This window comes from Chinchilla lanigera, unplaced genomic scaffold, assembly GCF_000276665.1.
Source record: "Chinchilla lanigera isolate Chin_1 unplaced genomic scaffold, ChiLan1.0 scaffold00076, whole genome shotgun sequence".
Lineage (NCBI taxonomy): Eukaryota > Metazoa > Chordata > Mammalia > Rodentia > Chinchillidae > Chinchilla > Chinchilla lanigera.
The window spans coordinates 338,780-362,231 of NW_004955477.1; the positions used below are offsets into that span (position 1 = coordinate 338,780).

The 23,452-nt window shown below is 42.1% G+C and overlaps 1 protein-coding gene across 11 annotated transcripts in view; it reads left to right on the forward strand.

Moving 5' to 3' along the window:
• The first annotated feature begins 210 nt into the window (after positions 1–210).
• The window catches only part of Tacc2 (transforming, acidic coiled-coil containing protein 2), a 213,111-nt gene continuing 189,869 nt past the window's right edge, over positions 211–23,452 (forward strand). For 8 of the 11 annotated variants that reach the window (XM_013503062.1, XM_013503064.1, XM_005401923.2 and 5 more), the window contains exons 1-2: positions 211–312; positions 21,006–21,084. In XM_013503062.1, the coding sequence (XP_013358516.1) occupies positions 21,052–21,084 (33 nt within the window). In that variant the 5' untranslated portion in view covers positions 211–312; positions 21,006–21,051. Of the gene's footprint in view, positions 313–18,907; positions 19,012–21,005; positions 21,085–23,452 lie in introns of those variants that run through there. The other 3 variants (XM_013503069.1, XM_005401929.2, XM_013503063.1) reach the window with 2 other exon arrangements.

Genomic DNA, 23,452 nt, shown 5'->3' on the forward strand with positions numbered 1-23,452 from the left:
CAGGTAAACATAGAGGAGAAAAACAAGAGCTGGAGGCAGGCAGTACCTGCAAGCTTCCCTCTCCTTGTTTTCCTCCCCCGGGGCTGCAGAGCCCTCTGGAAAGCCGCCTTCTGGCCCGGGTCAGATTGCGTACACACCACTGCCTTGCAGGCCAGCGTTCCCAACCCTAAGCCAATGCACATTTATAGAACAATTCCATGTGATCCTGAGGAAGGCGGACTGCAGGCGGAGGGCAGTGCTGAAAAGTTGTAATCTCGGGGGAAAGAGGACTCTTCTCTCTTACTGCTGCTCTTCATGCTAAGAGGACACTGGGTAAGTCAGTCTCAGATCGACGGCTTCGTCCCTTTACACAGTGTGTGGCTTTAGACTAGCTCTGCGAATGGAGGGATACATGCACTTCTTTCTTTTTTCTTTCCTTATAAAGAGAAATTAAAAGCACATCTGTGCTCCTTCCTCCCTGCCCCCTATTCTCTCCTAAGCCAAATGAACTACACCTTTTCTTTCTCGTATATTACTAGTTATTTAGTAGGACATGTCTCCATTGTGCTAGACCTTAGTCTCTGCATTTGTAAACTGAGGGGTCAGGCTAGATAATGACTGGAATTCCTCATGGTCTCTATGATGATTCTGCTGAGGCAAATTATAATTTCAGGTGTCTGAGTCTGTGGAATAACTTGAGAGTCTCTAAGGTCCTAATACACCAAGACTTTGTGAAAATATTTTAAACATCATAACTGTGCTGACCTTGACTTGTTTGCCTACCTATTTCTCTAGCCTCACTCCTAGTACCTTTTCAGACCTATTTCTAAGGCTGTGGCTGCCAGCTGCAGCTGCCATGTGATCTCAACAAGACTGCGTTTCTGGGTTTGACTTATTGTCAGTTATAACTGAATCATCAGGTCAAAGCTGAAGTTAGGCAGAGCGCTAAGCCTCCTGAGAGAGTGCTGCAGTTCAGTTAAACATAGCACAGCGTATGTGTGTGTGAGCATGCACGTGTATACAATACTTTCTACTATGTCTCATCAAACAGAAGTGCATGAAATGAAATTCTTTACCACAGTTGCACACTTATATTCTGTTGTGTAATATCGGCATAGGTGTGGACAAAAGCAACAGAAGTGTTGGAGCTGCTGCTTTATCCATTAACCCACTGCCTTTCCAGTGAACACCTGCTGGCTGTTTGAGGGTTCTTCTGTTCCCAGGCTTAACTACAGTGCCTGCTGCGTCCCTGGTTGGCCTCCTGTGCCCACACGCTCAGGAGATAACTTTTTCCCTAGGTTTGTTGTAAATATTTGCCACAGGGTTTTGGATTCCATCATCTGTCCTGTCTGTTTACCTGAAGGGACTTGGGAAGTTCTAAGCACTCGGCTGCCACTGTCTCCCCAGAATTCCCCCTGCTGGGCTCTATGCTGCATGCTCGCTTCTTCAATGGCTCTGAGGGGTAGGTGGATATTTGGCCTGAGTAGAGGGAATGATGAGGACAGAGACAATGAGAAAGAGGGAAGGAAGAATCCAGAGGGTTTGGTGAGGGAGCGTACACACAGGGACAAGCGGAATGAAGCAGAGAGGAAAATACAAAATAACCTTTCGTGTTTTTATTTCATTCAGCAAATATTTGCTAAATGACCCCATGTACTTAATGTCCAGACCCCAGGAGAGAGGGTATAGTTGTATCCACACTGACATAATACTGCCCTCATGGAGCTCCTAGTGAAGTGAGGAGACAAATACTAAGCAGGAAATCACCAGGAGGTGCACAGTTATTAGGAAGGGCTCAGTCGTGTGTCAGAAAGAATGAGGTCCTCTAAGTGGAAATGGAAAAGGTAATAGGGAGCGGCTGGGGTGAAAAGATCATGAATTTACGTTTCAAAAGTTGAACTGAGGGGCTGGGGATTTAGCTCAGCGGCACAGCGCCTGCCTGGCAAGCGCAAGGTCGTGAGTTCGATTCCCGGTACCGAAAACAAAACAAACAAAACCAAAACAAAAGTTGAACTGAGGGTGAGTCATCAAAGTAGAGCTATCTAGCAAAGACAAAAATGCACTTGGAGCATGAGTGGGAAGTCCATGGAAGCTATGGCCTCTGTGAGGAGAAGATCAGGTTAGAAGACCAAACCCTGAGTTTCATGAAATAGTTTTTTTAGGAGGACAGGAGGAGCAACTGGAGCATGAGAACAAGCAGAACTCGGCAGCACCTTGTCTGGAAAGTCCTGAGTGGGTAAGGTGTGAGGAGGAACTGGGGTGACAGGGGCAGATGCTGCAGAGAGGCTGGGAGAGGGTGAGGACTGACACAAAGCCAGAATCTGGGGGGTCAGAGGCAACTGTGGTTTCAATCAGGACTATTTGACCACAAGAAACAGAAACCTACTCAAAAAAAAAAAACAAGCATTCGTTGAGCAAGTCTTTCACCTGGCTTCCCAGCAGCCACCGCTTCATTCCGATCTGAATATGGACCCGTCTCCGCTGCTGGGCTCCTCACGCTGCCGCTCTCTGAGTTTAGTTTGCACAGGGACAGGTTTCTCTGCCACTCGTCCTGCCTCATTCCTCATGCTTTGTGACTAGGGGCCTTCCTTTATGACTTTCAGGGGCCCTATCAAATAACAGGAGAGAAAATCTGATCAGGCCACTTTAAAGCAGAATGTGGCCCTAGTTCAATCAGCAGTGTCCAGAGGTGGGTTTGTGTCAGGAGCCAAGGCCACTCAGTCAGTAGAGGGATGGAAAAGGGAGTATAGGGATGGGAGGGGCGAGGAATGAATGCTTTCTCAGAGTAAGGCACAAAAACAAACCTTCCGATTTTGCTGCGAAATAGGTGGTTTCATTGTAACAGAGAACTGAAAGCTGGGTGGCGCTTCTAACTGAATGCAAGCGTGTGTGCTCTACAGCCCAGGGCATGCTGGGTAGGAGACACACACCACCTAGCGGCTAATAGGAAAAGAAGAGAAGAGGGGAAATAGTATCAAGGAGACCATGGGGTATTGGCCAGAAAGCAACAAAACTCACTCTGACGCCGATCCCTCTCCAAGGAGGCCATAAAGCCAGGTAGATTTTCCCAGCTCAGCACAGGAGGCTCCACCTAACCCCAAAGGCAGAGCATGGAGACTATAGTGTCAAGTGTTGAGGTAACAAGGGAGCAGCTAGACACTGCCTGAGGAGCCAGCATGGGAGGACCACCCTTTGTGGGCTTGTTTGCGTCCACCGTGGGTCCCCGGACAACACACTGTGAACCTTGTCCTTGGGTTTTTATTTCATCTGTGTTTCAAAGAGATAGGAATCAGTGTGGGTTTTTGTTTTTGTTTTTGTAATTGTGGTTTGTTTTGTTTGCAGTGCTGGGATCAGCCCAGGCTTTGTGTGTGCCAGGCAAAGTACTTTATCACTGAGCTATATTCCCGGCTCACTCTGTGTTTTTACAATCCTAGCCTGCAGAGGCAAATTGGTTCTTGTGTTTTCCTCTCCTGAAATGCCCAAGTATAGCAGAAGACAGGCAGAAGAGTTGTCACTTGCCAATGTTTCATAAATGTTATTAATAACGGTGTTTAAAATTGACACGTGGAAAGAGTGACTGTGATGAGTGAAGGCTGAGTTTGTGACCTAAAAAGGGGAAATTCTCTCTGCACTCAAGTCAGGGAACAGCCTCACAGATCTCTGAGCCAGAATTGGTGCCAAAGAATTGTAGAGATTAAACCCAGCAACCCAGGCTGATGTTGTCCAAGCAGAGACGGCTAGCTTTCTGTAGTCAAGCTGCCTGCATTTATACAAAGCTGAGAAGTGACTGATATTGCTTGTGTCTCAGTGTTCAGGGTCTCAAAGAAACATCCAGGTTCTACCAAAGATTAGCTGCCTTTGCTACTTATTAAACCTTGACTTGTAAGACTAGGGCTATGAAACGATGTATTTTGTTCCAGGTACGCTCATTTATATGTGAAAGCATTATGAAAGGTATGGATATGTGAAGGTGGAGCAGTCATTTCTAACTGGGATCAAGATTTTCATTTTGAGGGGACATAATTTTGTAGGTGACTCTGTGACTTTAAAAAACATGGCTTTGTATTCACTTTTGGTCATTTAGAAAATCATTCCTGGGAATAGACTTCTGCTGAAATTGGTAATGAAGTTCAAGACAGGATCTGACAAGTGATTTTGTGTCTCATGTTTCATAGCAAACAGATGAGACAACCAGCACTTGAATCCCAGTTTGTCACAAGATCATGGTCTCATGTGCTCTATTTCTTTGAAAAGCATTTGGTGATATTGTTTGGCATTTGTCAGGAGTGCTTCCCCCTTCCCAAAACTAGCTTGCTTTACCATCCCAGGATTGACAACACTTTTACAAATATCTCCTCCTTGCTTAGCATTAACAAGAAGTTTTAGGTTGATAAATCTTGGTCAAGAAATGTCAGCTTGACATGTTATTATCAGAGCTTCTGTTAGATGGACAGATCCTAGTCATAGGGAATTCAGCAAGTAATCTTTTAGGAGATTATGTAAGAGGGCTCAGATTCAAGTTCTAGGAGCAAAGATTAATGATCAAACACATGGTATTAGAGACCAAAGCAGCATGGATGGAAAAGTAGCGTGATCTGGGGAGCGACTCGGATGTAGAGGGCTGTTGGAGGCACTGGGTCTCATGTTTCAAGTGCAGCAGGCAAATTTAGCTTGAAAAATGCAAATCAAAACTAGCTTATTTAGTAGCCTAAATGACTGGCAGATTGCCTGAGTGTTTGCTTTGGGAAAGGAGGACCTAATTCCAACGCCTACCATTGCAGGCAGAGATTGGTATGACTAGTATTGGATTAGGAATTGAAGTGGACTCTAGTCGTAAAAGAAAGAGGAAGGATTTCTTTTCATACCTCCCACTTTCCTTCTTTAAAATGTCATTATGGAATTTTCAAGCATACACAAAAATAGAGAATATTACACACCTCCTCATGTGCCCATTATTTGTTTCAATAATTATCTACACATGTCCAGTCTTATTTCATTATTACTCCGCTATCCACTAGATCTGTCTCCCTCCCCTTACGGCCAGATTGTTTCAAAGCAAATAATTCTGTCATCCAAACAGTAATACTAAATATGTGTTCATGAAAGATGAAGACTGTCTTTATATATGTATAACCATAGTATCCTCATCATACATAATTCCTTTCCAATAATTCCTTAATATTCAAAATTCTATTGGTGTTCAAATATTCCTGATTATCTCACTTTTTTAAAAGTTAGTTTGTTTAAACGAAGATCCACAAGTTGCTTTTTGTTATATGTCCCTTAAGGCATTTTTTCTACTCTTTTTCCCACAGAGTTTCTGTATTTTTCCTATATCCTTTGCATATATACATATACCCTCTACATATACATATAACCTCCAAAAATTTCTTATAGCTTCCATCATGATCTCTATCTTTTTCTTAAATTCTTTTTTCATGGTTAGAAGGGTCTGCTAATTCTGCTTTCTGGGCCATTTGTACATTTGCTTCTAGGATTTCTTTCCTCCTTGATTTTAGGTTATCATCCTGATAGTGCAGGCTACTATGACAGAATACCATAGGCCAGTATTCTGAAATTTATTATGGGAATTTATTTCTCACAGTTCTGGAGATCAGTAAGACTAAGATCAAGGTGCTGACTGAGAGCCTGGGTAGGGCCCTCTTCCTGGTTTGGAGATGCTGCCTTCTTGCTATATCCTTTCATGGTACAGAAAGGGACCATCTCTCCCATGTCTCTTCTAATAAGGCCACCAGTCCCATTAATGAAGGTACAGCCCCCATGACCTCATCACCTCCCAAAGGCTCCACTTGCCCTAACCCTTACACTGGAGATTAGAGGCAACATATGAATTTGGGGTGGGGGGACCACCATCTTTCAGTCTATAACTCTAGGGTATATTGATTTCTGAATGTGGCATTGGACTTTATTTGCTAGTATTTTCCTTAGCATTTTTGTATGAATGTTTTTTTTTTGTGTGTGTGTGTGTGTGTGTGTGTGTGTGTGTGTGTTTAAAAATTCATATTATTCTTCACAAAAGGAATGAAGAGGTTTTTTGGTGCTTTTTTAATACTCTGGAGTAATTTTATCGTGTTGGAAATTTATGACCATTGAAATTTTAGTAGAATTCCCTTATGAAATCAGCGGGGCTTAGTCCTGTTTGTGTGTGGGGAGGTATAATCCATTAATAAATTTCTCAAATGTTTTCCTATGAAGATGGGTATCTTAGTATCTTAAACTTTATAGCGCTAATGGTCTAATTCTGGTTATTTAAATTTTCCCAGGATATTATCCATGTCATGCACTTTTATTTGCATACAAGTCTGCAAAATAGTCTCTTATTTTTAAAATTTCTTGTGAAACAGTGATTACTTGTTTCTTTCTTGCCATTCTGTGCTTTCTCTTCTTGATCAAATGAGTGATTTCTTTAGTTTAATTTTGCTAAAAAATTAGAATTTTGGTTTGCTCATTGGTTCGCTCATTTTTTCCATGTTTTATTTTATTAATTCCTTCTCCTAAGTTTTCACTTTCTTCTATGTACATTTCTTGGTTTGCTTTGTTTTTCCTTTCCAGTTTTTTGAATTGGGAATTTTTCATTTTTTCTGATATTTTTATTGTAATTAATTTTCCTCTGATAATTGCTTTAACTACATCCCATTGAATCTAATATATAGTATTTCATTGCATTATTAATTTTTATAATCCAAAATTTCAACTATTTCCCTTTTTGTCAGAGTTACTTATAGGAAGTTTTATTATTTCCAGGTGAAAGAGCTATTCTGTTTTTATTTTTTTTGTAGTTGCTTTTTTGTTAGTAATTTCTAATTCTATTGAATTTTGATCAGAGAAGGTTGTTTATAATATTTTTACCTTATGTAAATTATTGAAGTTTTCTCTCTGACCTAATGTATGCTTTATTATTGGGGTATCAAGTTTATTTTTTTTTTTATTTTTTATTTTTTTGGTTTTTCTCCGGTACCGGGAACCAAACTCATGACCTTGCGCTTGCCAGGCAGGCGCTTTGCCGCTGAGCTAAATCCCCAGCCCCTAAGTTTAATGAGTATTCATGAGATTATGTTGTTTAGATCTTTTATCGTTTTTCTTAGCTTTCTCCACTTAGTGTGTCCTGTGCTAGCAAAGCCTCCTATCATTAGTATATTTCTATCTATTTCTTCTTTCATTTTCCTTAGTTTTTGTCTTATAAAGGTTGCTATATTGGTAGATATATATTCCTAAATGCTATATGCTCATTGGCAATTTTGCTTTTCCTACAAAAAATTTCCTTGTTTGTCCTATGTAATGTTTTTGGACTTGAATTCTACTTTGTCTGATTTCAGGACCATGACCCCTGCCATCTTTTAGTTTACATTTCCCTGACATATCTTTATCCATCTCATTTATCTTTTTTGCATCAGTTTATCTCAGGTGTATCTTTTGACACAGCATATGCTTAGGTTTTGTTTAATGAACCGCGTTGAATATTTTCCTTTAAAGAAATGAATTAAACCTGTCACATTTATTGCCAGGACTAACACGGTCAGTCTCTGTCATGCCACGTATAATTTGTGTTTTGTTGTATGTGTTATGCTTCTTTCTCTTTCAGTAAGGTTTGTATTTTTATTCCAAACCCCTTTTAATGTGCTCATTCTCCCATTTTGTTGTTTAATCTTTTACCGGTTTATCAGGGCATTTTCCCTCTCATATTCTTTAAGAGGCACCTATTGATTTATACAATGAACTTGTTTTAGTTCTTTTTCTGCTTTTTCCTTCTCCATTTTTTTAGATAAATTATTTTAATTTTGTTAAACAAAATAAAGTTTGTACATTGACCTTTCATCCTTTGCCTAACCTACTCTTTGATGTGCAGTTACATATTTTTGAAGCCTCATTAGCAGTGGCCCTTCTGTTAAAGTTTTCCTGATGATCACTCAGTCGGATGGAATACATTATTGAATAGATTCCTCAATATAGGTGAAGAATTTAGTAAGTTATTATAAGTTGAAAACTGTTTTTCTGTAGCTTTGATAGGTGAAGAACAGTTTGAGTGGATATAATGATTCTCTTACCTCAGCTCTCCAAGTAGCTGGGATTATGGGCACCATGCCTAGCTAAAGCTTTTTGTTTTGTTTTTCATTTGCTTGTTTTTGTTGGTGGTAGTGTTGTGGAATGGAACCCAGGGCCCACACATGCCAAGCATGTGCTTTATCACTGAACTACATCCCCAACTTACGAATTCTTCAACAAACTGTTCCACTGCAATCTTGTTTGATTCCTTTCTTTTTTTTTTTTTTTTTTTTTTGAGGCAGGGTGCATTATGGAGTGCAGGCTGGCTTTGAACTCACTTATGTAGCCCAGGGTGGTCTCACACTCACAGCAATCCTTCTGCCTCAGCCTCCTAAGTGCTGGGCTCACAGGTGTGTGCCACCATGCCCAGCCTGATGCACTTTTTGAAAATATGATGCCAACCTAATTATTTTGGCTCTATAAGTTGTTTGATCTACTTATTAGGAGGTCTTTTATTTCTTTTTTTTTTTTTTTTTTTTTTTTCCGGTACCGGGAACCGAACTCACGACCTTGCGCTTGCCAGGCAGGCGCTTTTGCCACTGAGCTAAATCCCCAGCCCCAGAGGTCTTTTATTTCTGAAATCTAATAATGTTACTGCGATATGTGTTAAAATTGATTACCTTGGATTAATGCTCCTAGGAGTCCAGTGAGTTTCCATAGGTAGATTCAGGTACAGTGTTTTTCTATTTCTGGTACGTTTTCTTCAAAGTTATGAATATTTGCTCTGTTTTTTGTTTTGTTATTTCAAGTACTCTAAAAATAGGAATATTATTTTCTTCTTTGCCTTCTTTTTCATCCTGTTTCTTTTTCTTTTTATTTATTTATTTATTTTTGTTTATATTTTTGTGGTACTAGAGATTGAACCCAGGGCCTTTTACTCTGAGCTACATCTCAGTCCTTTTTTAATTTTTAATTTTCAGACAGGGTCTCCTGAACCTGCTAAATTGCCCAGACTGAGTTTGAACTTGGAATCCTCCTGCTTTAGCCTCCCAAAGAACTAGGATTACAGCTGTGCACCACTGTGTCCAACTTCTATTTCTTTTCTGAGTTTAAGACACTGTTCATTTCTCACCAATATTTGTACATTTCTACTTGGATTTTTGAATTTCTAATTCAGTATATTTTATGTATGCTTGACTGCTTACTTGACAGTATTGAATTCGGATTGGAGTGCTGACTTACATTTTCGTTCTTCTTCATAGCTGGTTTTAAGGTGTTGGGAAGATTTTCCTTGGGTGGTACGTACAAAATATCATCTCTTGGTTTTCTTTCAATTGCTCTGTGTGGATTTGTTGGTCTCCCTCTTGTCTGTTTTCATAGTATTCTTAGTTGGACAGTGCAGCAGAGGCCATGTTTGTTGTGATGTGGTGTCAGGAGGGTTTCTGTGTTTTCTGCTTTTGTGATTTTTCTGGGCCATTTTAGGACTTTCAATTTTCTCTTTTATCCCCATTTCCCATCCAACACCCTATTCCTGCAGGGTGCTTCTCCTGTGAATTTTGTCCTTTTTTTCTACTCATGCATTTTTAAAGATTACCCCTTTAACTTGCGCCTATCCTCTTTAAATTTCCAGGGTTTGCAATCTCTTCCTCCTTGTCCCTGCTTTCACTAGCTCAGGTCTTTTTGAAGGATAGTCTGGGTGAGGGTGGGCTGAATCCTTCTTGGCACTAATTCCAGCTCAGCCTACACTCCATTCGTGAGCTTCCTCTGCCTTCTCCACAGTTTTTCCAGGGAGCTAGGTTGGCTTTGGTTCCCTACAAACAATTAGGGAGAGGGAACATAAAAAATTGCGCTGACAATTTTCTGACTTCACTTCTTTTATTCACAGTTGTTCAAAAAGTGCTTAAACCTCTCTGTTTTCACTCCTGCCTCTAGGGAATGGGATGTCTGCTTTTTGTGTACACTTACTTTCCCCCTCTCCTGCTTTATATCACATTGGAAGGGAATGCTGGGAGACAGGTGGCTGGGATGCCTCCATTATTTAGCTCCACTAAAAGCTAAGTTTAAAACAGGCAAATTGATTAAGATGTTGTTCTTATTCTTTCTAGGAAGAAATATAGATGAGCCAAATGGCGCTTGACACAAATCCTGTTTATTTAGGATTTTTAAACTGTATAATTAGTGCTAATATCCTTAACACTTTTAAGTTTATAATAAGCTTTTCTAAGAAACAGAGGTCTTAAATAGCTGTTTTCTATTAAAATTATAAAATTTCACATTTGTAGAAACCCTCTAAGTTCTGATCACTGCACATGCAAATATGAAGGCAAGTAGCTCTTGTTTCTTAGCTTGACTCTAGTACATGTCTCGTTGCTAGTGACATCTCCAGCTAGTAGTTGGCACCGATGACATTCTTTTTCCACTGAAGATCCCTGTGGTGGCGTTCAAAATGAAACAGCCCCACCCTTCATTCCTTTGTTCTACCGCTACCCTCCTCTGAGCCCACAGTTCCCCACTATGTTGATATTGTATTCGATTTTCAAAACTGACAGCACAGTTCAGCTTTGGGATGCAAACAGATGTCTGCATTTTTGTGGGTTACAACAGCTTGTTTTCATAAGAAATATGATTTTTGCTAACCTCATCTACAGAGAAAAACAATATGGAAATTGCAAGTAAGTCTAACCGTATATTTGAATGTATCATCGAGTATCTGCTTTAGCATGAAAAAAGGAGCCTTTACTGCAAATCAAGATGCAGTTTCATGTTTCTGTTTTGGGATATGGGTCCCTGCATGGCTTATAACATGGTCTGCTATTCCAGACTAGAACCTTATCCTCAAAGGCCTTGCTCTGGCATTAGACCAAGGTGACACTGGAGGCCACCAGTCAAGGCCCCTGCTTGTCAATTGCCATTTGAACCAGGAGAGGGGTTTGATTCACCCCTCTTTGCCTTCCTCAGCATCCCTTGTGATCCAATGCACAGATTTTCTGATGGTTGGCAAGGATTGGGTGCAGGGTGCTGTGAAGGGAAGTTGATGAGCCCTCTGGGTAAAGCTGATCGGTTAGCTTTTGCTTCATACCAAACTACCACAAAACTTGGTGGTTTAAGACAAGAACCACTTATTAAGCTTTGACTTCTGTGGGTTGGCACTCTGAGCAGAGCTGCAGCACTACTCTAGGTGGTTCTCTTGGTCTCAGCAGGGATCCCTAACATATTTGTGGTCTGCTGTGGACTGGCTAACTGTCAGCCACAGCTAATTAGCCATGATGATCAGAGAGCATGCTGACTTAGTGTAGTCCCAGAACAAGCCAAATTTATGTTAGGCATGTGGCCTAGAAGAAGAGGATGGTCCATGAATTCAAATAGATTGTCCCTTGTTGGCTTTGAGCTTCACCATTGACCACGGTCAGCCTGTTCCCAGTGGTGTCATCAGCGCACGGAACCCTGGGAAAATATCTAATAAGATTATGTTTAGAATCTAGGCTATGGGACAATAGAAATAAGTTTCCATTGATCCAGGGTAACTGACTTCGGAGAGGATGACTACTTCACCACAAGGAGGTGAGTGTCCTATCACCAGAAGTATTCAGGCCAACCAAGAGCTTCCATGATTACCCCACGTTCTGTTTTAGACATTCATCACTCGGCAAGCAACACTGCCAACCATACCGGATATTTGTCCCCAAAGTACCAGATTCAAGCTGATGATCTGAGCCTTTGAGACCTGTGTCAGGCATCCTAGGACATGACTGTCCAGGTCTCCCCACTTAAAGACCGTACAAAGTGAGCTGTCCTGTCTGCTGAACTATGGTATCTATCCTTAGTTTGGCTGCAGCCCCCTTTCCCAGCTTAAGCACCCTGTGTTCCTGCTGTTCACCAGCCCTCTGCCTGGCTCTCTCAATCCCTGCCCATTTCTGACCCTGCCAGCCAGAGCCTGCCCCTAAGTCCACCTCCTATGCACAGTTCCCGGGTTTCAATACCTCTCTGCTTGATGTAGCCAAGGGAAGGTCGAGACTGACCACCTACTTCACCCTGCAACTTTCTCAACCATCCTGGACAGAGACAAACTACAGAAAATGAGGAATGTGTTTGTAAATAGCTAAACAGGGAAACAACGTGGTATCTGCTGTACCTATTAAATATGATCACTAGGCTTGGAAATAGTCATAGTATGTTACTGTTTAATTTTTAAAGAGAAAAATAAGTTTCAGAAAGAGTAGTATGCTATGTACTATCTCTACTTTGTAGGTTTTATAAATATATGTTTTCTCAGATGTCAACTGGGGTCTCCCTGCCCCTTTAAACAAGTTCAAATTCATACCTGGTAGATCTCTGAAGTCAACCCCAAGACTTTTATGACTTCCCAAAGATTAAACTTTCTGGCCTCCTCTGTTTCCCCATGTAATCTCTGTCCTACGCCCTATTGATCCAGGTATGACTAAAGTTCAGCCCTTTTCCTAGTTTCAGTCTCCATCTCAAAAGAGACAAATCAAAGCAAGAGAAAGTGGACATAGGGAGTTGGATCCAGGAAGTGCTTAGTACTGATGCAGATCCTACTATTGGGGATCTGTGTGGCTGGAGAGCCACACCACAGCACAACATGCACTTCTGATCTGAGGCTGCCTGTGGAGAGCAGGCCTGTACAAGGCTGGTCTGGTCCAGCCATTTGCAGAAGGGTGGATAGATCAGTCTTGTCTCTGATCGCTGGGTCCTGATAGCAGGAAGTCTCTAAGTTCCTTGTAGCCCTAATGTTCTACAAGATTGGACTTTTCACATCCAAGTTTTTAGGTCTCCTTAGAGATGGAGAAATGGCAAAAAAGGGGAGGCTAAGGAGAGGTACGAAGTAAACGTTGTCATTTCACCCAACCCCCAGAGCAGCCAGGTCCTTGGTACACATGAAGGTCTCTTGCCAGAGAAGGAAACAAGCAGTGTCTCTTCATAAATCTCTTTCCTGGGCTACAGCTGCTTGTTTGTATTAAACAGGAACATGGTAACAAAGCTATAAGTAGCTCCTTGCTCAGCTATGCAAGGTAGGAAGTCAGAGCAAATGAATTCAGTCCCTGGAGGGAGAAAGGCAAGGTTTCCTGCCTGCCTGGGAAGAGGGCTGGGCCATCTGTGGGAATCACAGCTGGCCGTGTGGTTGGGTTGGTCAGGCAGCCCAAGGAGCAGCAGAATCAGGTAAACCTGAGCTCATCCATGATGAGCAATGTAACCTGTGCTTGATAAGGTAGAACAGCCCATGCCCTCTACTGATGTAGACCAGCTGCGGGAGGCCTGTGGGACTGGAAAATCATAGCTTGGCTGGACATAGGCTTCTGATCTGAGCTTTCTGCTCTGCTCAGGGGAAGCACCCTAGGACCTGCAGAGGCTGGGTGGGATGGTTCTGTCTCCAGCCCTTTCTTGCTGTGGGACACTGTCACCTTCCAGGCCTCAGCTTATTGTCTGTGAAAGGAGGGATTTTTGAGAAGAAGACCTTCAACTTTCTTCCAGCAAGAACAATTAAAATATTCTATGCAGGAGAAAAAGCAGAATTTATTAAACTTCTAAAACAGATGCATCTCTCCTTTTTTTTTTTTTTATCTTTTTTTGTCTTTTTGAGACAGGGTCTCGCTATGTAGTTCAGGCCGGCCTTGAACTCACTTTGTAGCCCAGGCTGGTCTCGAACTCGCAATGATCCTCCTGCCTCAGCCTCTCGAGTGCTGGAATTACAGGCATGCGCCACCACACCCTGCCTAACAGATGCATCTCTATCATATCACAAGAATTTATTCTGCTATGGAGAATAAAAATCTCATAGAAAATATAATTGATTGTCTGATACAGTAATTTCCCATGGAGCATTACTAGGCTGTTCTCACAACGTGCTGGGTAAAGACAGTGGGCAAATTGTAAAGCCTCCCTAAGCCTCTGTTTTAGTATCAGTGAAATGGCATCCATATCAGCTTGTCTCTGACTCCCCAGTCTCCTGCCCTGCGCTGGCCTGGAGTCACTGTTGGGGATCTGAGCAACCCCCTCCACCCCTCTGCCTGTGTGGAGCTCCTGCACGGTCATGCTCCTCGTGTTTCTGCGTCATCTCCTCTTCCAGATTTGCTCCCAGGCCCTGTGTCCCATTATGCTTTTGGCTCCCCTCAGCCCTGGCAGGCTGCCACAGCCCTGACATTGAGTCTCTTGGCCTAAACCTGGACCTTCTGTATCCCTTCCTGATCATGTAGAGGGATCCTTTAAACTGGGACCTTCCCAGTCAGCCTTAGTTACTAACAACCAGAAACTCCATGCTCTGCTGTAAAGCTGACAGAGCAAGAGATAAAAATAGGAAGTTGTCTTTGAAAGCTACGAAAATCTTCCCCATAGTAACACCACATTGTTCGCTGAATGCTGATCTCCATCTTTCCCCTTGTTCTCAGCTGGACTTTGGCCAGGCTGCTTAACCTCCCCAGGGTTTGGTTGTTCATTCATAAAACAAGAAATAAAAACCCAATGCCAAGCTTTGTTATAAATACTAAAAAGGACCTGAACGCCTAGCTGTGCTTGGCACATACAACTAGCTCTATTGGCTGGGCGTGGTGGCTCACACCTGTAATCCCAGCACTTGGGAGGCGGAGACAGGAAGATTGCTGTGAATTCAAGGCCAACCTGGATTAATAGTGAGTTCAAGGCCTGCCTGAACTACACAGTGAAATCCTGTCTCAAAAAATAAAAAAGCTAACTATTTATGGGGTGCAGTAAGTGAATTAATGAACCAGAGTGTCCTGCTTTGTATTCAGGATGTTTTGAAGTTTTAATGATATAACACCCATACACCAGTAGAAAATAAAATTTCAAACAACTGTCTTTTAAAACAGGAAAAAATGAAATTTATATTTGAATCTTAAAATTAAGATTAATTTTAGGTTAATCTGAAGGAAGAATTCCATTTTACCTGGCTATTTAGGCACTGCTCAGAGAACACACAAATAGAAATCTTAGGAATTGAGCCTTATTTGTGGCCAGTTGCCTTAAATTAATTAAAAGCCTAAATGCTGGATCTCTTTTAAGGTACAGTTTCATTCCCCCAAGGACATGGAGTAACTCCAGCTAAATTAACATTTGTCACCTAGCAACAGCTACACCATGGGACTAGACAGGAATGACATGCCATTAGCCCAGCAAATATTTTAGCAGAAATGCCTTGGTCAAAAGTTTCTGAAACCATTTACTTTCTTTTTATTGGGCCTATGCTATTAATTTTCTCATCAAATATTTGTTTCTGTAAGTATACAGTCAGTTAGCTGTGCTTTTCATTGCAGATGTGACCCAGTTCTTATTAGCATCTGAAATTCATGATTTTACCTTTGGGGAGAAAAGAGAAGGCAATATAAGCTTTGTTTTATTGAAGGATTTGCATATTGAAAGTTCCAAAGAGACCCACTGTCAATAATAATATAATAGTCAATAGTTTATGGAGCACTTACTCTCTTCCAAGGGATTTGTTGAAATTAACTCACCACCGCCAGGTGTTAAGATGATTCCTATCTTAGAATCTACAAAACTAAATACGAAGAAGTTAAGTGATTTGCCAGAGTTTTACCCCGAGTGAATGGTGGAGTTGGCGTTCATACCATAGCCCTCCGGTTCCTACTCACAGCTCTCTGTTGCAGTATATGTATACGCAGTCCATGAGTTCAGTTAATATGAATTTTTCTTGAGAGATAGATATTCCCTCAGCATGTCAATAAATTAAGTTTTGAGTTGAATCCCAGAGGTAGATCCCCCCTGTAGACAACTAGCTTGTATGTGCAGCTAGATTTACCTAGGGACATCTCCTTCAGGTAATGAAAGAAAGAAGAGGGGCAGAGATCAGAAAGTAGTGGCTGGAATTCTACTCCCACCTCTGTGTCTGTCCTTTGGCGGCACCCTGACGTTATGGAGCCTCTGTTTCCTACCTGCTAAAGGATGACAAGAAGTCTGATGTTGTGTGTCTGGTACAAGGATAAGGTGTAAAACCAAGCATGGGAGGTCCTCAGGAAATGCTGATCATCGCATGAAGAGCAACCCAGCAACAAGAATAGTAATAATAGAAGCACCTGGTAACAAGCAGCAAACTCTGAGTGGAAGCCAGTGCATGGGAGGGAAAGCAAGGGGAGGCCGGCTTTGCAGCCTTAAGTAGAAGGAACCAACCTGAACTATTGCTTCTTAGACTGGAAGGCTCCCCTGAGCAGCCTCTTCCCATGTCATGATCTGGGGGACCCCACATGTACAAGTGTTTGTTGGTTAAGAGCAGCAGCCTGCGGGATGGTCCTAAACAGGGTGATAGGGGGACTCTGGCTTGTTTGTTTTGTCTTCCTTGTCCCCTTCCTCCCACTTGGACCCTTCAGCACTGGGTCTTTCACTGCTCTGAACACATAGCCAAACCTATCCTTCCCCACAAACCTTCTTTCATCTCTGTTTCATACCAGGCCCTGTTTGTCTTCCTCACTTAAATCCTTGACACTTTACATTCCAGCAGCCCAAGGGACCAGTCAGGCCCTACATACTCAAGACCTTTCTTATCTCTGTGCTTCTGAAGCTCTGGTTCATACTGGGTTAAACTGCCCCATCCTAAGCACTGTAGGTGTCTTTGGCCTCCCAAAGGCCCCTCTGAATTCTTCAACCTTACCTTTCTCCGTAGCTTCTTCTGACTCCAAATTTGTTTTCCTGTTGGACTCCCAATTTTGTTCATGTCCTCCCAAAATTCCTACACTGAAATTCTAATCTCCAGGACTTTAGAATGTGACTGTATTTATAGGTAGGGACCTAATGGGTGGGCCCCTCACCCAATATGATTGATGTCCCATAAGAAGAAGAGATTAGTACAGATACAGAGAAAAGACTTCCTGAAGTCACAGGAAGCAGACAGCTGTCTGTGAGCTAAGGAGAGAGCCCTAGGAGAAACCAGCCCTGCTGACACCTTCATCTAGGACCTCCAGCCTGCAGAACTGTGAGGAAATAAATGTCTGTTGTTCCAGCCACCCAGTCTGAATATCTGTTTTGGCAACCTGAGTAAACCAACACAAGGTCTCTACTCAGAACAGACCCAGCCTTGGAACTTGACCCTCTTACCTCACCCACACTTTCATATAAACCCAGTTACTCAAGGCATTTGTGTCCACCGCAGAGTTGACTGGGGGGGTGGCTTGCGGAGGGAATTTGGTCACAGAAATGTACACAATGGCAAATTGGATGCTCAACTTTCATTCCCACCTCAGAGTTCCCATGTGCCTTTGGGAGGGCCGGGCTCCTGCTGCCTTATCCCTCTCCTCAGAGGCAAACCCCCAATTCTTCCTCTCTCTTTGTCAGGGCTCTTACTATGTTTTGTCCACCTGTTGAAAACTTGCCTCTGCATTCCTAATGGGCCCATCCAAGATGATTTGTTCAATAGGACTTTCTAAATTTAAAAAATCCTCCTGTGATTATTAGTGGAGAAGCCAACATTCTTGTTTCTTGTCCTTCCAAACCTTAACAGTACTGAAATCTCATGCTGATGAACTAAAATTAAAAAAAGAAAACTTTCACATTTTTCCCCTAGGAGTGAAATTTCTTTCTCCAAACTAATTTATGCAGAACCCCAAGATGTGAAACATGCTTTTAAAAATTAAGAGGACATTCATATAACATAAAAATCACCACTTTCAAGTGAGCAATTCAGTGGAATTCAGTACACTCAGAATGTTGTGCAAACTCCACTTCTGTCTAAGTCTAAAACACTTTCACCACCAGAAAATCAAACTCTGCACTGATTAAGCGCTTACTTTCCCCTTCTCCCAGCCTCTGGAAACCGCCCTTCTGGTTTCTGTCTCTGTGGATTTGCCTATTCTAGTTTTTCATGTAAATATAATCACACAATACATGATCTGGCTTTTTTCATTTACATAATGCTTTTGAGGTTCATTGGAGTTGTTGCATATAGCAGTGGAGATTCCTTTTTATGGGTGAATAATTCATTTAGTGTCTAGACTGTGTTGCTTTTAACCACTCATCCCTTGAAACATGTATACTACTACTCTGATGAACCAACCCTAAGTGGGTCACTGAGCTCCGCCTCCATATCTAGCATTTCTGAAATGCCTCCAAGAAGCTAGGTAAGCTATCTGGTCTCCAGAGAGCCTTTGATGAAATGCTAGTTTGTTTTCCTGAATAGTCCTACCTGGTGGCAGTGGATGGGCATCTGTAGAAAATTTCATTTAAATGAAAAATTCTGGCACTGTAACACACACACACACACACACACACACACACACACACAAAATCCTGGAGGTGGGAAGTGACGGAACAACTGAACAGGAGGGTTCTTTGGGTGTGTTCTCACAGTGCTGTGCAGTCCACAGGGCCTGCTCCACTCAGTGGGCAGGCAGACCTCCTATCAGTGACCTAGACACGCCTGCCGCTTTTGATGACTTCAGCCACTGGAATGCAAGCCACACCCGGGTGAATACATTCTGCACACACTAACAAATGCCAGACTGTCACTTCATTGAATTTTTACAAGTTTTCTTTGTCCTGTAGAATTTTCCCAGGTGCATACAAGAAGCCTTGTGAGCACTCGACTGTTTCCTAGAATGAGAGTTTTGTTGCCTGCACTATTGCATAAAGGCAAGCCGGTGATTCCTGCCTCTGTGCTCCTGAGCCAGGACAGTCCTGGAGTTAGGTGCAGCCAATCAGATGGCAGGAGCTGCTTTAGTAGGGATAAGCCTTTTCTAAAAGGAGCCCTGCTGATGTAATAACAGGGAAAATTCCTATGTGCAAAAGGCCTTGGGAGGGATGGGCTGGAAATGCAGATTCCATGTGGGCAGGAAAGCTTGTATAATCTCTGCGGGCCACGGCCCAGGTATGAAGCGCAGTTGGTTTGTGCTTGTGCCAGCGTGGAGTCAGATTGTTTGCCCAACTGGTTGAGGTGGGTCAGGCCCTTGGCTTAGACCTCATATGCTTCTGGATGCCGAAGGAGAAAGTCTAATTAATGGAAAGCACACTTTCCCTGGGCCAGAGCCTCTGAAGTTCAGACCATCCCCAAAGGTAAGCAGAGGGCAGAGCTGTGGGCGCCTTCCTTTCTGGCCTGGGGAAAGCTGAGCAGTGGGAGTTGCAGAGTCCCTGGGAGAGAATTTCAGATACTTCCAAGTCTTCCCTTTGTGGATATGAAATTTATACTTCAGCGGATCTATTTTGCTGTTCTTTGTAGTCTGATTAAAAAACTAAAGATGCCTTACTAGTTACTAAAATTATTGAGTTTATTTGGTGAATGAGTATCAAAATTTAATAATTGACAAAGACAGAATGATGGGAACACTCAACGCTCTTTTTTTGGGGGGGTGATAATGGTGATTGGTCTTCGGGAAGGGAAGTGCTCTATCACTGAGCTATACCTACAGACTTTCAAAGATTTTTTATTTTATTTTGGCTGCGATTACACACAAGTAGCTGTGAGTACAGACGTGTGCAGCCTTGACATTATTTCCTTATAATCAGTCATCTTTGAAATGAACAGAAAAAATGGAGTGAAGTGATCAATTTCAGATGAGATTGTGTGTGCACCCATAGGAAAAGCTAAGAAAGGAATAGTATCCCTTCAGTTACAGAGTTATGAATGAAAGAGTTGAACACAGAGGTGATATTATTTATAGTTCTCTCTATTTGGCAGCATTTTAACTGGGACTGCTCACAATACTCACATTTTATTTTTTAGTGATTATTCACTACACCTAGCATATGCTAGTTACTCCGTCAGTGTTGGTTGAATAAATAAGTACAAGTTTTCTGAAGAAATACTGCGATGAAAGCTCTATTTCTGTGGAATAAATCTTGAATTAAAAGGCAGGAGGCAGACTGGTAGAGCACTTGCCTAGCACACACAAGGCTGTGGGTTTGATCACCATTACCTGAGGGGGGCGGAGGGAGAGGGAGAGAGAGGGGTGGGGAGAGAGAGAGACAGAGAGACAGAGAGACAGAGAGAGAGAGATTTCTAGGTTTTGGTCTCCAAAAACTGGATCCTTGGCAGGTTCCTCAGCTTCTCTAGCCTCATTTTCTCACGGAACTGGTAGTCTCTAAGGCCCCAGTTCTAAAATGTCCTAATGTTTCAACTTTTCTATAACTGAGTCACTCCATCTAGAAACAGTGAAGGTTACATCTCAGTCCTGCCTGCTTTAGAGTCTCATGAACTCAGGTGCATGACGCCAGTAAAATGGTCAGACATCTCCATAAGTGACATGAGAAAATGCCCTAATTATGCTAATGGTTAATAAAGCATCACTGAATGAGGCCTGTGAAACAGTACTGGTTGCCTCAGTAGCCTGACAGGATTGATGGGATTATCCGTTCCTTGCCTGGCCCCAACTACCTATCTTCCTCAGTAAGAAAACCATTCTGGGGACTGGGGATTTAGCTCAGTGGCACAGGGCCTGCTCCGGCAAGCACAGGGTCATGAGTTCGATTCCCGGTACCGGAAAAAAAGAAAGAAAACCATTCTGCTTCCATAGAAACATGCAGAAGTGAAACTGATTTGCTGCAACAAGCGTTTAGAGTAAAAACTATGGAAACCATATGTTCTTGAAGAGAAGTGAATTTCACACCTCCTAATCTTTGGCGCCAAGCTCTGCTGTCACCAGCAATGAGAAACTAGCCCCGCTGAGTTTCCAACTGAACACAATTAGAAACAGAATATACCCCAACAACCGGTGCTTCTCAAGCTCCCTGGCAAATGGACCCTTTTTGTCACTTGTTAGTACATATACATGCATGTGTACGCTGGCCTTCACTCAGACTCAGGAACAAACTTGCCTCTTCGAAGTGTCTGCCAACCCCAGGGTGGGGAATGAAAACACCCGCCTTTGTTGGGAAAGAAGTCTGGGTGGCATTTTGCAAACGAAAAACCTTCAAAAGTAATTTTCCATGATGAGGCTGCGGAGATAAACATGTGCCATCATCTGGCTTTTTGAGTTTGGGGAGCTGAGCGGACAGAGAAAGCCTCAAAGCTTCTTCCATGTTAGATGTTTACATCCTTTCATTTCTTCCAGTGGCCTCTGACGAAATTCTGAGGGACCCTGAGCATCCTGAGTCACCATGGGCAATGAGAACAGCACCTCGGACCACCAGGTGGGTGTCTAGAAGCTTCTGTCTGGAACTGCACAGCCCTCTTCCTGACCCCGACTGCGTCCTTTCGTCCTCAGCATCTTATCTCTGCCCCGAGAGGAGCAAGTGGAAGACAGAGCTTATTGCCAGATCCATGCACACATGTAGGCAGGTGTCTTAGGACTGCCTTTTCAGAATTCTTTTTGGATTTTCCTGTTTTCATAAACTGTGAGCACTAATTGTTCTTTTTATTCTGTGCTTTTAAAATTGGCTTAATGAGAATTTGGCACATTTTCTCCAGATTTCCTCAACTCATCAGCTGTTACAGATACAGCAGGAGAGGCTAAACTATAAACTTTTCTCCATATTCCTCCCCTATATAAAATTAAGCCCATGAAAAATGACTTTAAATGTAACCAGTGTTGAGAGAGTAAGTCTAAAACGTTCTCAAGTTGAGCAAGGTTTTCAGAATTGAGGAGTGGACTTTAATCACTTAATTGTGCATAAGGCTAGGATGATAAAATACATCCAAATTTTGTCATTATCCACTTCAAGTTTGTCAATGGCAACATAATGCCCTGGTGAACAACATCAAAGAGATACTTTCCCCTTTATTTCATACAGACTGGAAATTTTGGATTAATGATGTTGGGTTCTTTGAATGTGAAAATTGGATCTGAAAGCCAGTCTATGACAATTGATTTTCCCTGTTTTCCCCCCTGTAGTCCTTTTTTCTCAAGCAGCAAAATAGAAAGTGTCAAAGAAAAGGTGGCAAACTGCAGGGATTTCAGAGGCAGGCAAGAAGCAATAACTGGGGGTGTGAGACAATAGAGAGAGGGAGACTGCAGCAAAAGTGCAGCTGATGGTTGCCGTTAGGAACCTGGTGCCATGTTACAGCATTTTCCCATTTCTTCGAAAGAACTGAAGATCTGTATTTTTGAAGCCTTCAAATCTGTATATGAAGCCTTAAATGTTTTACAAAATAAACTTTGAAATTAAAAGTAATGATAGATGATATACGGTTTAAGGAAGTAAGGCAGAGAGAGCACAGGTACCCTTTACCTAGTTTTCCTGTCTCACAAAACCATCCTACGGTGTCATGCAGTCAAGGTTTCAGAACGTTTGCATCAGCAGACAGATGCCTCCTCTCATCCCCCTTCCCTTGTCCTCCTTCCTTATCCCTACCTTTGGCAACTACTAGTCTGTTCTCTGTCTCTGTACTATTATCATTTCAATAACGTTAAAAAATAGAATTATACAGTATGCAAACTATTAGGATTAGCTTTTTTAAGTCAGCATAATTGCCTTGAGACTCACACAAGTTGTACGTGTCAGTAGTTCATTCTTTTAGTTGCTGAATAGTATTCCACAGCATGGAGGTTCCATACAGTTCATCCAATCATCCACTCATTCAAGTGCACTTGGGCTGTCTCTAGTTTTGGGCTATGCTGTGAATGCTTTTGTATAGTGTGTGTGTGTGTCTGTGTTTTCATTTCTCGAAGATAAATACCCTAAAGTGCAATTGCTGAGTCAAATATTGATTGCGTATTTAATCTTATAAAGAACTGCCAAACTGTTTCTAGTTACTATACTATTTTACGTTCCCACCAACTATATGAGTGATCCAGTTTTCCTGGCATCCTGACTATCATTTGATGTTGTCACTACTTGCTGGTGCCATTCTGTTCGGGTTTTCATTTTTGTTTCACTGATGGATAGAGATGTGGAAAACGTTTTGTGTGCTTATTTGTCACCTGTAGACAGTAGCTCCTCCTTATCTATGGTCTGTATTTCTGAAGTTTTAGTTACCACCATTAACTGTGGTCTGACTGTATTAAATGGACAAATTTCAGAAATTTTACACACACACACATATTAGTGGGGATTGCATCTAAGGCCTTCCTGCTGAGCTACATTCCAAGGCCTTTTCATTTTTTATTTTGAGAAAGCTCTCACTAAGTTACTGTGTTGCCCAGGCTATTCTTTTTTTTTTTTTTGAGACAGGGTCTTGCTATGCAGTTCAGGCAGGCCTTGAGCTCACTTTGTAGCCCAGGCTGCTCTCGAACTCAACAATCCTTCTGCCTCAGCCTCCCAAGTGCTGGGATTGCAGACATGTGCCACCACGCCTGGTGCCCAGGCTATTCTTAAATATAATATGATTGCTATAATTTATTATTAGTTATTGCTGTCAATCTCTTACTGTGCCTGATTTATAAATTAATGTTCATTAAAAGTATATATGAAAAAGTATAGTAAAAGCAGGGTTTGATACTATGCAAGCTTTCAGGCACCCACTGGAGATATTAGAATGCATCCCCTATGGATAAGAGGGAACTATTCTCCTTGGTGAAATATGTGTTCAGGTCTTTTGCCCATATATATATATATATAT